We start from the raw sequence: 18,905 nt of genomic DNA, 5'->3' as shown, positions 1-18,905 counted from the left end.
ACCTTGTTAGGACGGCTGTATGTACATGTACCTACATCTTCTTATTAACAAATGCATATGCATTTACTCTCTGGGCTATGTTTGTAAGTCGTTTTGTGATGAATATCTTCCTCTTGCTAATCCACTGTAGTAGAAGAAAGAAACAGACAGGACTGAACCAAATCTAAACTACGCCACACTGTTACTGTAATCATTTCATTCAGGCTCAATCATTCTACTTTAAAAAGTTTAAAAAGAATGGTGGACCAAAAAATAATTCTTGTAAACTGCATGTACTGGACATATTGAAATGAATTAAACTTTAATGCAGTAAAACCATTTTTTCAATCCATGGATAAATGTACGATGTACATCAGAAATGGGAGTGAAAACTACACATTGACCCTGATGATTCTCGGGAATACCTCCAGGGAGAATGTCAAAAAATTCTCCTTTTCCCACACATTCAATTTTCCTCAAGCCCAAATTACAGCACTTCCTGCCTGTAAGCTAGATTTTCCCGCCATTTCAACAATTGGAAATGTCACTCATTGCCTAACCCTAGGGAGAGATAGGATCTGTCATGGGAACAAGATAAATTACTCTTCAGATTGTCCTAATGACATGCCCTCCCTGATGACCAAAGTCTTTAACTCAAGGGCCTCTAACTGGACCAACCCACAAAGGATCAGACTCTACTATCTTTAATAAAAAAAAGAAATTATTTCTGAACAGACAACTGTTATTACAGTTTTTCTATGATACAGAACAGCAATCATATGAAATAACAGAATTGAGAATTTCTTCTAAGAGGTCATCCATATGGAAAAATAACTAATCTGGAACAGTAAGTAATTTAACATATCCACCTTTACATATGCTGGTGTAGCATTGAGGCATTTCCACAGCACTGACCTGCTCAAAGTTGGTCAACCAAATCATCATCTATTTATTTATTTATTTATTTATTTATTTATTCATTTATTTACTAATCTGGTTTTTTTTTTACTCATTTATTTTTTTATACAAGAAAACTCGATAGGTAATGTTGATAATGAAGCATATATTATCAAGTACATCAGTCGGCATATTTCAAAAGATTATGAATTTTGAATTTTAAAAGTTTCATAGAGTTTGCATTGAGGATTTCTGTAAGTAACAGACAGTTGGTCAATATGATGATTCATTTAAAACAAAGCCGTGCTTGATGTAATTTTCATTAACATGTTTTAAAAGGAGCAACCCTGTATTATACAATTATTATCACCATGATGCCTTTACTGTGACAGAACTAACATGTGTCATTTTCTATTTATTGCAATCTGTCAGTGGTGGATTCTCAATGAATCCCACATTCAGATAACCTCTACAGTTATTTACACAGAAACAACCTCTGCAATACAAAAAACCTACAGTGCTTAACTGAGATATGTTATCAGTTCCATTTGTAAAAAAAAGACAAATAATATTGTTTTTTTTTTTTTTGTTTTTTTTTTTGCAGGTCAAAGAATTGGAGAAATGAAAGGAAGGTCAATACATATTCTACCATCCAATATAGAAAACAAAGATGGATATAGATATATATATATATATATATATATATATATATATATATATATATATATATAAACACACCCATCTGTCAAAGTATCATCTGGTCAAAGGGAAACTTTTATGCCAATCTTCAATGTCATCAACATACTCTTTTTTTAAACAGAATTCTAATTAAATTTGTGGCCTTTAACTGATAAATCATGATGACATACCCAGATCTTTTCCGAAGCCGGACTGTTTGAATCCACCAAATGGCGCTGCTACATCTGTCTTGTTGTAAGTGTTAATGAAAACAGTGCCAGCTTGTAAAACGTCAGCCACATGTAAAGCCTTGTTGATGTCTTTGGTGAACACTCCAGAGGCCAGGCCATACTCTGTGTTGTTTGCTCTTCTCAGAACTCCATCCACGTCCCTAATGCACATATGAAGCAAAATATGTATGTTGTTAATAAAAAATCCAGCATTCAATTATCATAAATACAACTGAATGTAATTCATTATTTTGAGTGAAAGGAACTTGAGGGCATATTAATCAAAGGTGAGTAAATGTAAAAGCTGAAGTCTTACAGAAGTCTCCATTATAATAAACAACATTTAGTATCTTACACTGGAATTACCTTAATACACTTTGTCTTAAATACACTTTGAACAACTAAGCCAATATGAAGAAACAGATTATTAATTATGCAAAAAAATTAGCTTGGGTATAAAAAAAAAACATGCTTCAATACTTGTTTTACACGGATAGCTGATATACTGTGAGATTTGGGAAAGGATGGATATGTACATGTACTAACTTACAAGTTGTCCTGTCATGTACATATATAGACATGCATTTACATGGAAGACTCCTCTGCACTGCCTTTATGAAACACATATATCCCCTTCTATGTTCAAAGTACGTGTACACAGACCTTGTATAAGACCTGTCTTTCATATGTTTCAGCAGCTTATACCACCTGAGATTTTTTATGTGTCTGCTGGTAAAACTTAAAACTTTACAAAGTGAGCATCTTGAAAATGTCTAAATCTGTGAGATTCAGAAACTCAAATGTTAATTTTAAAGGAAGATTAGTACTTAGCTTGCAAAGACACCACAATATTTTGTTCAATTAGTTTCAATGCACATTTTCCTCCCTTAAAACTCCTCCTATTGACCCACATAATTAAATTTGAAACACATTACAGAATACATCTATTCAGTATTCCATGACCACTTGAGTGCATTTTGGAAGTATGTCAAGCATAAAATTTATTCTATCATGACCCCTTAAATGTCTTTACATTTCAACTTTCTTCTTGTTATTATCCTTAAAGGTAAAGACTTTAACCACTTATCAAATAACATTCCCAAATGTTAAGTTGATAAATTAAACAGAGCAGCTTGCATAACCTCAAGCAATAAACTAATCTGTGATATCTTTTATGGTTTACTAAAACTGGCTCTACACCTTTTTCATCAATGCTTTATACTTGTGCTTTTCATAACTTTTTTCCATGCATGACTTCGCTTTCAACATCAACACAGATTTACAATCCATCAACAATATTTATTTGGACACCCTTGATGGGTCATATATTGTAATTATGTGTAAAATATTATGAACCTTATACAGTCCAAAAATGTCTGTTACATTCAAATTTAGCAAGACCCTGTACTTAAGGGTCTTGCACTGTAGTACAACATACTACAGGACAATATTAATCATGCAATGTCACATGCTATTTTTGTGATGAAATATTTCAGTTCAGCCTAAAGCCATTGGGAATCTAACAAGGACAGTTAGCCCTTTACACCCAATACATACACTGAAGTTTTAGACATTAACTAAAATTAAGGGCAAATAAAGGTCATACTTAGAGCTTACCTGTAAAAGATACATGACTGCAAAACTTAAGTACTCAAATAATTGCCATAGCATGGGTTCTAATACACACAAGAGATGTGAAGGTTTTTGTAATTTTCAGTAATTCACATACAGGGCATTATCAATGGAGCAGTCTTACCATATAATTGTGTATGTACTTAAAAAACATAAGCTCAAAACATGCAGTACTTTTTAAGAGACGACACATAACATTACCGTTAAGTTGATTCTAATACACAAGGCACTATTTAATAAAGTTGTGAATTTTGGAGTTTATGGTAATAAGCTTAACACACAGCATCAATGATGGAATATCCCTTTCTTGTTACTGTGCTTTAAATGTACATCTATGCCTCAGCTCATTGCACGTAGTACTTTTTTGAGACACCACCCAACATTTACCTTCACACTGATTCCAATACACAACAAAGTCATGAATTTCGCAAATTCATGGTAATCAATTGAACACAGAGCATCAACAGTAGAACATCCCCTTTGTGTGATTGTGCTTTACATGTATGTAAACCCTGAGCACATAGTACTTTTTAATATACTACATGTACCTCTAACACTGACTTAACATTACTTAAGCTGTTACTGGACTTTGATGATGTTGCTGTGATATGACAACAGCTAATAGAAATGCTACTTTCGCTGCTGAAATTTTTTTTGCAGTAGGATATCGTCCAACATTCCAAACAAACCTCGAAACACCTTCCTAAGATCAACAGTGATTTCACAATGAAGTAAAAACTTGGTCATGAAAGAAAGTCAATGACCTAAACTTTGATTCATGACCAAGTTTTTACTTCATTATGAAATCACTGTTGATCTTAGGAAGGTGTTTCGAGGTTTGTTTGGAATGTTGGACGATATCCTACTGCAAAAAAAATCTGAGGTGAACATAATTTTGGTGCTGATACTAATCTGAGAGGAAGATTTTCAGAGAGACGAACAACAAAATATTTAGCAAGCACTAAGGCATCTCATTCATTAACAAAAAAACAAATTACATCACCTTATTTTCTTCATTCCACTGCGGCATAGTAAGCCATTTTCGATCATTTCCCCCAAGTTGTTTATCAGTTACATATATCTAATGACAATGAGACTGCAATAATCCTTTCCTTCTGACAAATATGCCAAGTAACCTCACCTTACATGTACGCGTTTTCTCACAAACTAATTTTCTAGAGATCAGAGGCTCCAGTAAAACAAAACCTAGGCACCCATCAATCAGACTATCTATCTAACCTGTCTATCTTATAAAACTTGCTTCCATAGAGCAATATTGATTCCAAAGGTATCTATAGAAATGCCACATGTAACTGGATACTAATATAATCCACAAAAGGAAAATTAAATCAAGTTTCAGACAGTCCAATCTAATACTTCTCTTCTGAAAGAATGTAAAAATAACGTGTGTTTACAAACCCTATAAACAACCCATGCTTTACATACAAATCACACCACTGGAATATTTTACTCTCAATAGCTCATTTGTTTAAAGGTTCTCTCTCAAAACTTAAATATTCTTGAGTATGGTGTAAAACCCAATGAAAAATGTTCCTTCTTTTTTTTTTTTTTGCCAAGAAGCAAGATAACAGTTGGCATAGCAACAGCTTATTATTTTTTATTAACATTAAATTATCATTTACATTGCCAAGAGAAGGTCTACCCTTTAGTCTTTACCATTGCTGGATATCAAAATGCTATTGCCAGATCTTAGACACTCAAAGTTTCACATGGATTTATCAGAGAAATTGACCATCTCCAGCAATTGCTTTTATTGTAGCTCTAAAATATGGAAAGTTCAATGATTCTTACAGATATTTACATGTAGTTACCTACAGTGTCCAAGTGTCATCTGTTTCCATGGAAAAGAGCATAAACCTGGCTATCCTAGTGAGATCTTAGACACAAAGTAACTCTACATGAATGGGGATACCTACTGCCCTATAAAATCTTACTCATACTTAAATCCATGCCAGGTGAAGTTAATAAAATGCTTTCAACGCCATCACATTCAGACACAGCTCCTGAATACTCAGACGCTTGAAAAGTAGGGCTTAAATAAAGACAGCAGTGCCAATCTCGCAGACCTAAATGCACCTCAATCTTCTTTCTTAGCTTTCCATTTACTTTATTGATATTTCACTTCCGTTTTTGATGAGGTTGCGAGAGGCACAATAGGAAGACAATCTGGCAACGTATAAAAATATCGATATCACCTGCCCGATAAGGTAATAAACTCCTTTATTCATAAATCCCGCTATGTTTATTTCATATATTTTTTCTTTGCCTCTTTTCATCAAATAACAATTCTATCACACTTTAAACATAAACTACAAGCTCATGTTGTACTGAGTTTACCTTAACAGTTAGCTCTAACATTTAACACTTTGCCATTATTTATTTGAAATCCACGACAACAAATGTGTCATGAAAGATTTACACCTACTTGTATGATATGTAATCTCTCTCTCTCTCTCTCTCTCTCTCACATTTCACAGTGGAAAAGAAAACCTTTATAAATATATCACAAGACTATTGGTTACCTGGTGTATCATTTCCCACAGGGATGTCTGACCAGTAGACAGTTCAAATACTCTGACCAAAGGCAACCAAAGCCTTGATGTCTGTCTACCAAGAATAACTCTCCCCACCTTGAGGCATCACAGTTAGACAACCAATCTATCATCTTCACAGCTTACACAGTTCTTCTTCTTCTTCTTAAGTCAGTCTAATCTTTCATTACCAGTCACTTCTGACCTTTACAACCATAAAAGCCTAACCTACATTTCCGGAACATTGTACTACAACCGGTAGTTAAAGTACAAAATGTACATATCAAAGTTAATACATCAGTCTGACCACAAGAGGCTACCTCAATACAGTGCTGGTACATGTACAGTAGGTAAGCACAGGCAGATAATACCGCCAAAAATGTTTTCATACACCTGAGGCAGTGAACAAAGTGTCTAAGTGACACAATATATGCAACATGGTATTCCAAATTTGATGAAGTAATACATGGCTTCTTCATGTTCTTAGAAACCTGAGGCCGGTTCCACAAAGCCATTGCTTATTAAGAAAAAATTTAAAACTTTGTCACAATGATTAGTTTTTGCTGCTCGAAGTGGAAATTGTGGCACATTTGTCTGAAGATCACAAGTGATGAACATTCTAATTTACTGGGCCCAAAAGTAAGCTTTAAAAAATGTCTTTGAGACTTTGACTTTTAATATTAAAGTCAGTAATGGTTTTGTGGAATCGGCCCGCGAGAATTTAGGACAGTATGCCAACTGGCTAGACATGCACATACATATACTAAATGCCTGAGGGCTTGGACAGTCTTTATTTATTGTAAAAATACACACACTGCTTTAGGATAAACCTGTAACATGTCTGATAGGACAACTTAGCCCAAGGAAACAGACTGGAATGTATTATTTCATCAAAGACAAAATCATATACAGTACCTAACCAGAACCTGTTGATCAAAGCCTTCTTGGACAACCTTATGGCTCAACAGAGCTATTCTTAATGCAATGAAATTGATTTTTCAGGCACATTAAAAAATGATATCTGATATGACTACAACATAAATATACAATTTATAGCGCACATGTAGATTGGTATCTTAACACTTTGCACTAAAATATTCATTATTGTATATATATATATATATGTACCAAACAGACACTTGGCTCATACTACTCTACATGTGTGTGAAACCTTTGCTCAATATATGCAGTACTATTCTACACAACACCCGTAACATTTTCTTAACAATGACTCTTAATAGTAAGAGTATGGAGCAATTGAGCTCAATACATTCCATATTTTTTTTATGCCACCCTAAGCATTTACCTTAAGATCCCTTTAAAGGCAAAGAAAACACCAACAAGAAGTACATGTACATGCCAGGTGAACAACCGTGAAACATTGTCCATAAAAATAGTTTATTTTTTTAGACTTTTTTCATCCTAGTAAAATGCATTTGAAAATTTTGATTCTACAGAGGCCTTTTCTGCCAATATTGGGAACAGTGAAGTCGCATCACGTGTTTGGTACTTTACAAATGTAGTGTCTGAAGTAAATAATAGCAGCTCCCTTAGAGGCATTATGGGTAACATATCAGAAGTGAGGAGTCAGTCGTAGTGTGTGTGCGAGGACTAGAATATATATTTTCATCATACACAAACAGCTGTTGTGTGAGATCTCTTCATAAATATTGCATCTGGCGACGAGGTAAAACAGACAATATCCGCTGTGGCAGGCCTACTCAACCTATCCACTAGACCCCCGTTCCAGGTAGACATCGATCAAACTTCCCTGGCTTCACCAGAAAAATGGCGTGAACAGTTCGAAATCTACATCACAGCAACTGGCATGACTGAAGATAAGCAAAAGCAAGCACTTCTCCTTCACTTAGTAGGCGAATCTGTTTAGGAAGTTTTTTGTGGACTAACCAATAAAGGTGATTCTTTCTCCGGTTCTGCAGAAAAACTAAACAATCATTTCTTACCACAGAAAACACTCATTATGAGAGATACGTATTCAAAGAAGTCTAACAGCAAACTGGTGAGTCTATTTCCCAATTTGTTACTCGCCTACGGTCATTGGATCCTACATGTAAATTTACTGATGCAGCCGATGCCATTTCTGATCAAGTCATTGAAAAATGTCAGTCTAGTCATCTTAAACAGAGATTTCTCAGAGATTCAAACTTAAAGTTTGATGATATTCTCAAGGTTGCTAAATCTTTTGAAACATCAAACATGCAGTCTACAACTACAACAGACACCAGACAAAAAAACCCAAACAACAGATCTAACAATATCCGTACGAGCAGCGGTGGAAACTGGCCATATAACGGAAACCCTTGTACAGCTAAAGGTCAAACATACGGCAAATTAAACCATTATTCAAAAGTATGTCGTGGTGGACAAAACAAAAAACAAATGAATGGACAAGATATCAACATCACATATACAGCTGATGATACCACATCTGAGAATGATACATCAGATAATGACTATGTCTTCACATAGTTCAGAAACCTCCTTGGACATTTATACTCTTTTGCCAAACAACCCGCAACAAATGTTTGCATAGGCGGTGTGCCACACTGAAAGTGTTGACTGAGAGTGACACATCAGTAAATGTAGTCTCACAAGTCCAGCTATGACAGAATATCAAAACACAGATCCACACTACTAAAAACAGCCAGTTCTAAGGTATATGTATTTGGCTCTGACACACCCTCAAGGCCACCATAGATTCTGATGTTTTTAAGCCATTTTAGTTTGTTAAATAAATTCTCAAAAAAATGAGAGAAACTATTATCTAGGACAGTTTCTAATTGTCTTTAACCTGATACATACATTTTTAATATTTCCTATGCCTTTAACTAATACTGGGCCCTGACACAAAACCTTAAAGTGTGACAAAAGCACATACTGAGAGATGGGGTGTAAACATGTAAATATACACCCAATATGGGTGTCAGCTGGGGACTAAAAACACACTGGAAAGGTCTGTCTATAGGCAGATACATGTACCACATTGATCCTATTATTATACATCACAGTTATATTATAGGAATGTTTTGAAATGTTCTCGGGCAAAGAACAAGTACAACTCTTACATCTCTGGTCCCACTGGTCAGTAAGATTTTCTGGTTACATATGAACCCTGTAAATAAATGTAAGGTCTCAGACCATTTTAATAAAATATTTTTTCAGATACTGGTACCACAACCACTGAATCTTGCTTTATCACAAACCACATGTATTCATGGAATGTCTTTATGCATAGTTTATGTTTCATAAAAATGGTCCTCGGCTAGTCACAGTCCTATTACGTCATTAAAATGCAATATGGCCCTCAGAACATGCCAAAAATGTACATTAATCCCACTGTTTATAACGTGCAGAAGGTCTAAATCTGGTGAACGACGATAATGCTGCATTCATACGTTATCTTCATGCTTGTATATGGCAAACAAGCAAATGAATTTTTCCAATCCTGAAAGCCAAAAATAACTAAGGAGAGGAAACAATCATGCATTTGCTGCATTTTTACAGCGGAAACGGACATAGCTCAGACAAAGTGACCAGCTGAACCGTTAAACGGGGAAGACCCCTATAGCTGAAGAGGAGGTTCAGCCATGAGAGAGTTTAAGGCTGATTATCTATGTCTGGCTTCATCTATTGAAATCACATACTCATTTACTGTATTCTTGTGTACACCTGACTGGATGATGGCTATAAGTTGCAAAGAGCTTGCCTGTAGGAGACATAAATGCAAATTTCAGCTCAATATACTTTTTGAGATACTGTACCACCTTTGATATAATTACCTTGACATTGATTTTAATACAGAAAAAAGACTGATGAAAATTTTGCAATAAACAAATATGCTGGGCATCAAAGGGTGGAAGGATCTCATGTAATTGTGCTTTACATCAGCACTGATCCCAATACAAAAGAGACTAAGACATAAGGATTCTAATTTATGGTCATTAAAACAAACATGTACATGTACACAGGGCACCAATGATAGAATATCCCCCTTATGATCAGTTGTGCTTTATGTTTGTGCAAAAACCTGAACTCAATATTTTCAGAATTTTTTCATGTACCATCCTTAACATTTAACTTATTACTTATATTACTACAAAAGTCATGAATGTTGAAATTTCCAGGAATTACCATACACACTGGCCCTGGGATCAAAATTAAAGCTGTATTAAACTTAAGTCTTAACAGTGGTTTCCTTCCTGAATGAAGAAATGATAATTTTATTTTTGTCATGAAGGTCTATTAAAGACTACCCTTGGTAATATAAGAGATAACCTACTTGTATTTGCCAATGAGTTTTCAAAAAGGCCTAATATGTAAAAGTATTTTGGCTTCCTAAATTATTAAAGCCAACATATGCTTCTAATATTCACTACAGCATTTGGTGCAATTTCAAGAAAAAAAAAACTGTTATGTCAGTGCATTTTAAATAAAAATCATCTCTCACATCAGGTAAATTACCACATTTCAGCAATTCCAAAAACCTCATGTTGACAAAAATGAAATACTTAAGAAAGATAACTTGTCCCAATCTGAATGTCCTGGGCCTTTTTACAATATTTAACATCCAAACTCATTCAAAAATTATTCTAATCTTGTTCAATTAGTTTTCGATTCTGTATCAGACTCCATGCTAAAATTGCCGCATTGACCCTACCAAGCCATACAGTGACTAAGTCTTGTCACAAAGGGATGTCACTCTGTTAATATATCAATGCCTTTTCATGGTCCACTAAACTTCAAACAAATATAATTAAATAGTCTATATTCAATTGTTCTTTCGCAACTTGAAACATGAACTACATGTACCATAGATGGCAAAATTGTCCACAGATACACTTGAACTCAGAACCTGTACACTTACGATGACATGTTTACCAATGTAGACAAAACGGATCATGGATATCAGAAAATCAGCATCCTAAATAGCATGTCTACCACAGCAATGTATCACCCCTGCAAGGTGCTTTGTAAACAAATATTCAAAATCAGAGTGTGAAATGTGTGCTCACATGCCAAGAAAAAAAAATTAAAACTTACCCATCATAAAATTTGGAAATTGTCATGACTGGCCCAAAGGACTCCTCTTGTGCTACCATCATGTGATCTTCCACATCAGTGAACACCGTAGGCTCAAAGAACAAGCCTGACAAAACATGCTCTAATGTAAATAAGGGCATTTACCTACTTCATTTAAAAATCAACATTTTAGCACAAAACGTCCAATTAATGAATATCCATAGGACAACTCTGTAACCCTATTTCCATGCCTTATTAACAAAATATTTCCAAGTACAAGCAGCATAATGCTCTCTGAATGCATTACAGATTAATTACATTTGTAAGATGTAAAAATGATGAAAAAGCTTGTAAGCATTAAAAAGCTGTCATGTTTTCAGTGGTATCAAAGAAAACAAGTGTCATTTTCAACAGTATTTCATTAATGTTCCATTAATGTACATGTAGCTTACCAAACTAGTAAATTAAGTCATGTCATGGCTTCAAGTTTTCACCAATCAAATTATTAGTTGTTAAATCAAATCAGTTCTATTTGAATTACATAAAGAGAGCATATTATTGTGACTAGAAAATAAGCCTTTTCTCTATTACATTATCACTTAAACACCACCTTCAAAAATTAAATGTCAATTAATCACGAGTACCAGTATACAGACTACATACCTGTACGGTCAACCTGTTTCCCTCCATATACCAGACGCGCTCCCTGTTCCACTCCAATCCTGCAGTACTCTAATAACTTTTCCAGGTGGGCACGGTGATTCTGAGGTCCGTGATCTGTTGACCTGTCCAGGGGATCACCAATCTTCATCTTCTTTATCTCAGCCACCTGAGTAACCACACACAAACTTTAACGATGGGTTCATTCTATAGCTTTCCAACAACAAAGCAAGAAATCTCTGTCTGTCTGTGTGTCTGATTTCTCCACAACCATTCATCAAAACAACTTCACAATGTCACAAATGGGAAACCACGGATGTGTTGTGGCCAATATTTTAAAAATTGCACATTGCATACACAAATGGATGATTAAGGGGCGTGTCACACAAGAGGCACAAATAACAGTAGAGGACATCGTTTTCTTCTGTAACGTAGCAGTGCTTATGCACTACACAGGTGATATGACACGTACTTCAATAACTGATGTAATAATTTCACCTTTGTGAAATACTTTAGGAAATGGCCCACAACAGAGAAGGTTTCTAATTAGTTATGAATTCTAATAAAGTTATGAATTGCGAGCTTTTACAAATGAAAGCTAAGGAATTAAAGCATAAAATTCATGCTCACCACTCTTCTCACAAATTCATCATGGATAGACTCCTCAACAAAAATTCTTCCAGCAGCAATGCAGTTTTCTCCTTTGTTAAAAAATACAGCTCCACAACCCTGAGTAGATAAACCGGAAAGAAATTTACATCTAAAATTCTATTTAGCTAGCTTCTTCAGCATATCTTATTCTATCATGTCTGTAAAAAATTAACCAAAATGCTCAAAATACATTTCTAATTCTGTCTTTCATAGAATCTTTCATTCTGCTCACAAGTAACTAATTTCTATGTCTACAGTATAATACTTCAATGTAATTTTTTACAAGTCAATGAATATGCCAGAAGCCCATATAACATATAAAGTATAATATAATTTTGTTCTACCCAACAAAAAAAACGCACACACAAATTTTGTCCTCATTTTCATGTATTACTTCTTTTTGAATAAATAAATGCACATATCTCATTTTAAATTAGCTACCTGACCCAACCAAAAAGTTAATTCTAAGGTAAATGAAAGAAAACAAAAACTAGACAAAAATATGAAACATTCATATGAATCGATGTGTTAAAAAGAATGTATATTAACCATTCTGACAGCTTTTTCCAAGTCACAGTCTGCAAAAATGATCAAAGGAGACTTTCCACCGAGCTCCAAGGACACTTTTTTCAAGTTACTTTTTGCACAACTGAAATAATAAAAACAGTAAAAAATTATAGCATATATGGGCTGACCATTTAATCACAATATTTTACAGCATGTACATATATATTCATTGGTTACTATACACTCAGGTGGTATTAATAAAGCTCAGGAGGGATTGTTCTATCCCTGGCCATTGTCTTGTTATAAAGTAAGCAAAATCTAATGGTGATCAAGTTCAGAGAAAATATTACAGGATTCATTACTTAATTAAATGTATACCAAAATACAAAATGCAAGGGAAGAAAAACATGTAAATAGGAGAGTTCCCAGAGGAAGATAATGTGAGATAAAAAAAAAAGAATAAAATACCCACCTTTCCATGATGGTTTTACAATGGGAGTTGACCCTGTGAAGCCTAGCTTCCTGACCAAGGGGTGATCAGCTATTGCCTGACCCACAACAGCTCCTAAACATGACACAACCATACAAAAAACTTCAAGTTCCTATGTAAATTAAATTAAATGAAAACCTTTTCAAACAACAGGAACAATTTAACTTATTTTCACGCACATTTTATTTACATGTACAGGGGCCTCTGGGGCTCAGTTGGTTAGTGCGCCAGAGCAGCATAATGACCCAGGAGCCTCTTACCAATGTGGTCACTGTGAGTTCAAGTCCGGTTCATGCTGGCTTCCTCTGCGGCATGTGGGATGGTCTGCCAGCAACCTGCAGATGGCCGTGGGAATCCCCCGGGGCTTTGCCCGTTTTCCTCCCACCATAATGCTGGCCGTCGTCATATAAGTGAAATATTCTTGAGTACGGCGTAAAACAACAATCAAATAAATAAATAAATCTATATTTACACATGACATAAAATTGCTTCTGACATATTCAATTCACACGTCCACCTGTCCAAGTGGACATGTAAAATAGAAAATTGGTGCTTTTTGGACATCCTGTTTTCTGCACTTTTAACATGTCATAGACAGGAGAAAATGAAAGCTGGACACCCTGTTATAATAAAATGGCCTCAAAAAGAGATGTTTTGGACACCCTCTTTCACATTTCTGGTTAACCCACTGATGGTGAATCAAATGTGTTTAAGGAAACATAATAGTCATAGTAGGTATTTAAAAGATACTGCAACATTTTGTGTGGAAGCACACCAAAACAGATGAATTCTTAGCCTCAATAAATGTGTTTTTACCATGCAACATTGTACACAACGACAGTCTTTGGAACTGTCTGTTGCAGGTTTCCTAGCAACTGATGTACAACTATCTTAAGCCTCATAAAGTCCATTGTTTCATTCAAACAGACCACTATGGTCGCTTCACAGTTAAAATTCTCTGTGTAGAGATTATCATTTGTAAGGCAAAGTTCTCTCCCCTCTCCCTCATGACTTGGAGGGTAGGGACAATGCAGGCTATTGCCATCATTCCTTATTCCTCCTCTCCCAAACAGTTCTGGGTATTGCTCTACCCATGCTGTCCCACAAAATAAGGAGGTGCTTACATAAATTAGATGCATTTAATACAGATTGTTTTAACAGCTGGTTCTCACAATGGAAAACAATGACACACTAATCCCACAGACACAGTGCCATACAAGTTAAAGGAAGTCAGTAGCATGTGACTGTAGAAGGTCTATTCCTTTAGATGTTTACCTGTAACTGATTGATGTGCAGCAGAAAGTATCTTACCTGAACCAGGAAGAATGTTGATAACACCAGGTGGAAACCCTGCCCTCACAACAAGTTCAGCAAATTTCAGAGCTGTAAGAGGGGTTACCTTAGGGGATATATGAAACAATTGTCTACAATTCAATATTTCAAGAACAAAATATTTTTAAGCCAAGAAAAAGAAGTGAAGCAGTACGGGCAATGAAATTATGTTCTGAACTGAAGTTCACAACATTAAATTAACCTACATATACATGTCATTTTTCATGAAAGAATACCACACACTCTAGCAACAATTCAGATAGTTCATTTATCGAGCTGTATTTTTCTAACATGGTTACGATATCAAATAGAATGTACAGTTCAGAAGGGAGCAGTAAGGCAACATTATCTTTAAGTTCAGCTCAAGCAGAACTCAACTATAACTTGCCATCATAAATACAATACAAAAAATAGCATTAGAATTACAGCTCTACTCGGCCCTGCATATTTCTTGTATCAACAGGTTTAGATATTTGTATATGTACATATGTGCATTTGTGATTAATATGTTACAATAGATCCAGAGATGTGTCAGATACAGTAAATTAAGTTACGCAACTTAATCTCAATAAAATGAACATTAATAAAAGTATACATTTCAAAAAGAAAAAAGACCCATATGTGAGTCACAATGATCATCCCTGCAAAACTCCCGGAATTTCCTTTTGATATGTTCAGAGATACCATGGTGACAAGAATGCTGACACTTATGCAAATTAGCTAAGTATGATACAAATTAATTCAATGGTAGACTTAAAAGAATCAAAGGCACAAGCACAAGTTACAATGATCAACTCAAAAATTTTTCATATATTTCGTTTCAAAGCTTAACAGCAATGCTTATCACAAAATGGAGGACAGACAGACAGACAGGGCAATGACAATACTCCTTGACAAAAGAAGTTGAGGGTTGAAGAGTTAAGAACAGTTTGTCAAAACCAAAAACTGAACACATTTTTTATCAGCAACAATAGTTCTGACAGAGGTAGTGTGTGGTTTAAATTACACCTATGTATGTACCTGAGCAGGCTTCAGCACCACAGTATTCCCAGCAGCCAAGCAGGCAGCATCTTCCAAGACAACATCATGAGTGGATAGTTCCATGGAACAACAATACCACACACACTGTGAAGTCAAGGGTAGATAACTTTGTAATGAAAATATGATAAAATAACTGTCATCAATATGTGAACCACATGGTCATAAGACTGTGAAGGCAACAATGTCACACATACATGCAGTACATTAGCAAACATAGTTTATATGAAAGGTAAACAAATATCAAACAGACTTTAACTATATAATGTCATTACAAGGCATTTTTACTGCATAATAACAGCTTATACTTCTTCACTATTATACACCTCTCCCTTCATTACAATGCTGAAGGGTGACAAAATGATTCTGGATGTTCACTGTAAGCCAAATTAGCATTACATCATGGTTTTCGTTGAGAATTTCATGCTGTTAACAAAGCCTCTTTTCACTGAAACTTTTACAGAGGCTGTACCAGACACTTTGGGCAAGAAATTGATTAATGCAAATCCAACTGAAGTTTTGCATATTTTTTATTTATTTATTTATTTCATTGTTGTTTTACACTGTACTCAAGAATATTTCACTTATACGACAGTGGCCAGCATTATGGTGGGAGGAAACCAGGCATAGCCCGGGGGACACCCACAACCATCTGTAGGTTGCTGCCAGACCTTCCCACATATGGGCATATATTTTAAAACAGCCTAAATAATTAGCTTACACACAATATCATCATCGCGTTTTCACGTTACCAGGTGCAAAATTGGATCATCAAATTGGTATAAAAGTTCCTAAAATGTATAAATTAAAGATTACAACTTTTTAAAGCTATAGACTGAATGATTTTAGCACTATGAAAGGTAGATGTATTAGCCTTAATATTCAGTGAAAGGCAATAATTTGAGCTATTCTTGGAAAAAACACAAAAACTGATTTCATTACTGCATATGGATTTTTTGCCAAAAGTCTCTGGTACAGCCTCTTTAAGAGTATGTACAATGAACAGAAGTTTGCAACAAAAATTTTGGATGAAGGACACATCTGTGTCTGTGTTATACTGAATCATGTGATACAAACAAGTGCACTATAAAGAGGGAGAGGTGTATTATCATTGCAACAAATTTGCTACAAGTAACTGTCATCAGATTATTAAATTAACAAGATCAGTTTGATGCCCAAACAATACCTCTGCAACTAATACAGACCCTAATGGCTCCCTTTTGGTGTATGTGAGATTCCTGCTTGGTCTGGCATGATTGATCGGTATTGTCTTCCCCTACAGTCAATGTGACAAGATTGTATATTTACAAGGAAAATTCCATCATCAGCATTTTAACTGCATGTATTCTGATGCCAAGCATGCAATTACCACAACACACATATCACTGAAAAGAGCAACAAGAGGAGACAATATTACTCAGGAGAATAGAAAACAACCATTATTTTACACCAATCAAAAAGACTCATCTTCATGAATATGAATCTTATGTAGATCCTAGCCCCTAAGCAATGAAGTCGCAGGTTCAAATCCAGCTTTGGCTGGTCAGTAGATCTGTTATGTACCTGGGAAAGTGTGGAGGGCTTTTTCCACCAATAGTTCAGATTTTAGTGATATGAGTGAAATATATTTGGGGTCAGGCATAAAACACCAATAAACGAAAATTAACCAAGCAAAACAATTATTGATTTTGTTATAAAAATTTGAGGCTTGCCTAATTCAAATATGAGTAACCTAAATCTGACCTGGATTTTGTCACACCATCCAGCAAAGTATCTGAATGTGGAGATGGACATGCCTATGTGAGTCTTCAGGGCCAGTGTGTAGACAGCACCAGAGTCCAGGGTTTCAATTGTTGCCAACTCCTCACTATGCCCATCCATCAAGTCAGCCAACCTAACAAGTAACAAATATGACTAACATGTGTGACAAAAACAAAAATGCACGTACATGTAAGCGGTCCACCAATTTAATATCTCTTCCTATTATTCAAACTAAACAAGCAAACTTGATTCCTACATGCTACATCCTACATGCACGTGTTCAAAGATGAAGAGTAGACATGTGTCAACGTAAATGTCAAACGGTCATAAAAGGATTCATTATTTGGACATAACATAAATAATTCTTGTTTCTAAAGTAGAAACATCATGTTAAACTCATCAGCTGTCAAGCTAACTTTTATATTCAAATTAATGCACAAACTCCACAAAGTACAAAAGCAACTTAAGTTACCTGAACATCAGTGTTCCTCTATCTCTTGCATTCATTTTGCCCCATTCTCCTTCAAAGGCATCCTAAAATCACAACCACTAGCTTATATGCATTTGCTGATTTAGGCAACATGATGTACATAAACATATACATTTAACCAGGGTTCTTAAATGAATTTAATAGCAGGTGAAATATCTAATAATTGCACAAATTTTGCCTTTTTTGAAATCTCTATCCTCACTAAACAAATGGAAAAAGAATAAAAATCAAGGATCTTGGAATCTGAAATCATAAGAGCATGTCATACCTGTGCAGCTTCAACAGCTCGATTTACATCCTCCTTATTGGCTTTGGACACTTTGCATATTACCTAAAGTGTACAAAAACACTCCCATACTTTAATATTAAACTCACATTATCCTCAGGTTTAAGAAATGTACTATGTACTAGACAGATATGAATTTACAACATGGTACATGTTACTAGAATAAAGTATATTTTACATATGCAAACATGTCAAAGACATTGCAATCCTTTTCGTTCATAACAATCTAATTCCATGGATAGATGCATTATTCTGCCTTGTATCAACTTATAACTGCAATTTTCCAATACACTTCAATACTCCTTTAACCCAATGCAGGTTTCTATTATTGCCATATCCGGACGCACTTAATCCACATCAAACTACTTCAAATTGATGGCATTGTTCGAATTATTGTGGCGTTCAGCATGAAGGGGATAGTGCAACGACTGGTTGACCCGTATCAGTATAATGGCTCAGGCTGGGTGGCTTGCTTGCCTTCAGTACGGCATCTCAGTAAAGCAGCACTAAAAAAAAATTTAGTAGAAATCCGTCCTGCAACAAAGGAGGCACATTACATGCACTCTAAGGATTTCTTCGTCGTCATATGACTGAAAAATTGCTGAGTACCTCGTTAAATCCCGAGCACTCACTCACTCACTCAAACTATTGACAAATGCCCCTATTAGGCAGCATTCACATG

General features: G+C 35.2%; 1 protein-coding gene across 1 annotated transcript in view; it reads right to left on the bottom strand.

The window, feature by feature from the left end:
* The window catches only part of LOC135469935 (cytosolic 10-formyltetrahydrofolate dehydrogenase-like), a 39,291-nt gene that overhangs the window by 9,610 nt on the left and 10,776 nt on the right, over nt 1-18,905 (bottom strand). Inside the window, 14 exon segments of the mRNA XM_064748579.1 lie at nt 1,746-1,945; nt 11,030-11,135; nt 11,672-11,837; nt 12,299-12,397; nt 12,869-12,968; nt 13,299-13,317; nt 13,320-13,391; nt 14,628-14,715; nt 15,669-15,718; nt 15,721-15,773; nt 16,892-16,962; nt 17,430-17,580; nt 17,920-17,981; nt 18,206-18,268. Coding sequence (XP_064604649.1) covers nt 1,746-1,945; nt 11,030-11,135; nt 11,672-11,837; nt 12,299-12,397; nt 12,869-12,968; nt 13,299-13,317; nt 13,320-13,391; nt 14,628-14,715; nt 15,669-15,718; nt 15,721-15,773; nt 16,892-16,962; nt 17,430-17,580; nt 17,920-17,981; nt 18,206-18,268 — 1,300 coding nt within the window.

This window comes from Liolophura sinensis, chromosome 7 (assembly GCF_032854445.1).
Source record: "Liolophura sinensis isolate JHLJ2023 chromosome 7, CUHK_Ljap_v2, whole genome shotgun sequence".
Lineage (NCBI taxonomy): Eukaryota > Metazoa > Mollusca > Polyplacophora > Chitonida > Chitonidae > Liolophura > Liolophura sinensis.
This window is presented reverse-complemented; position numbering and strand designations above follow the sequence as displayed.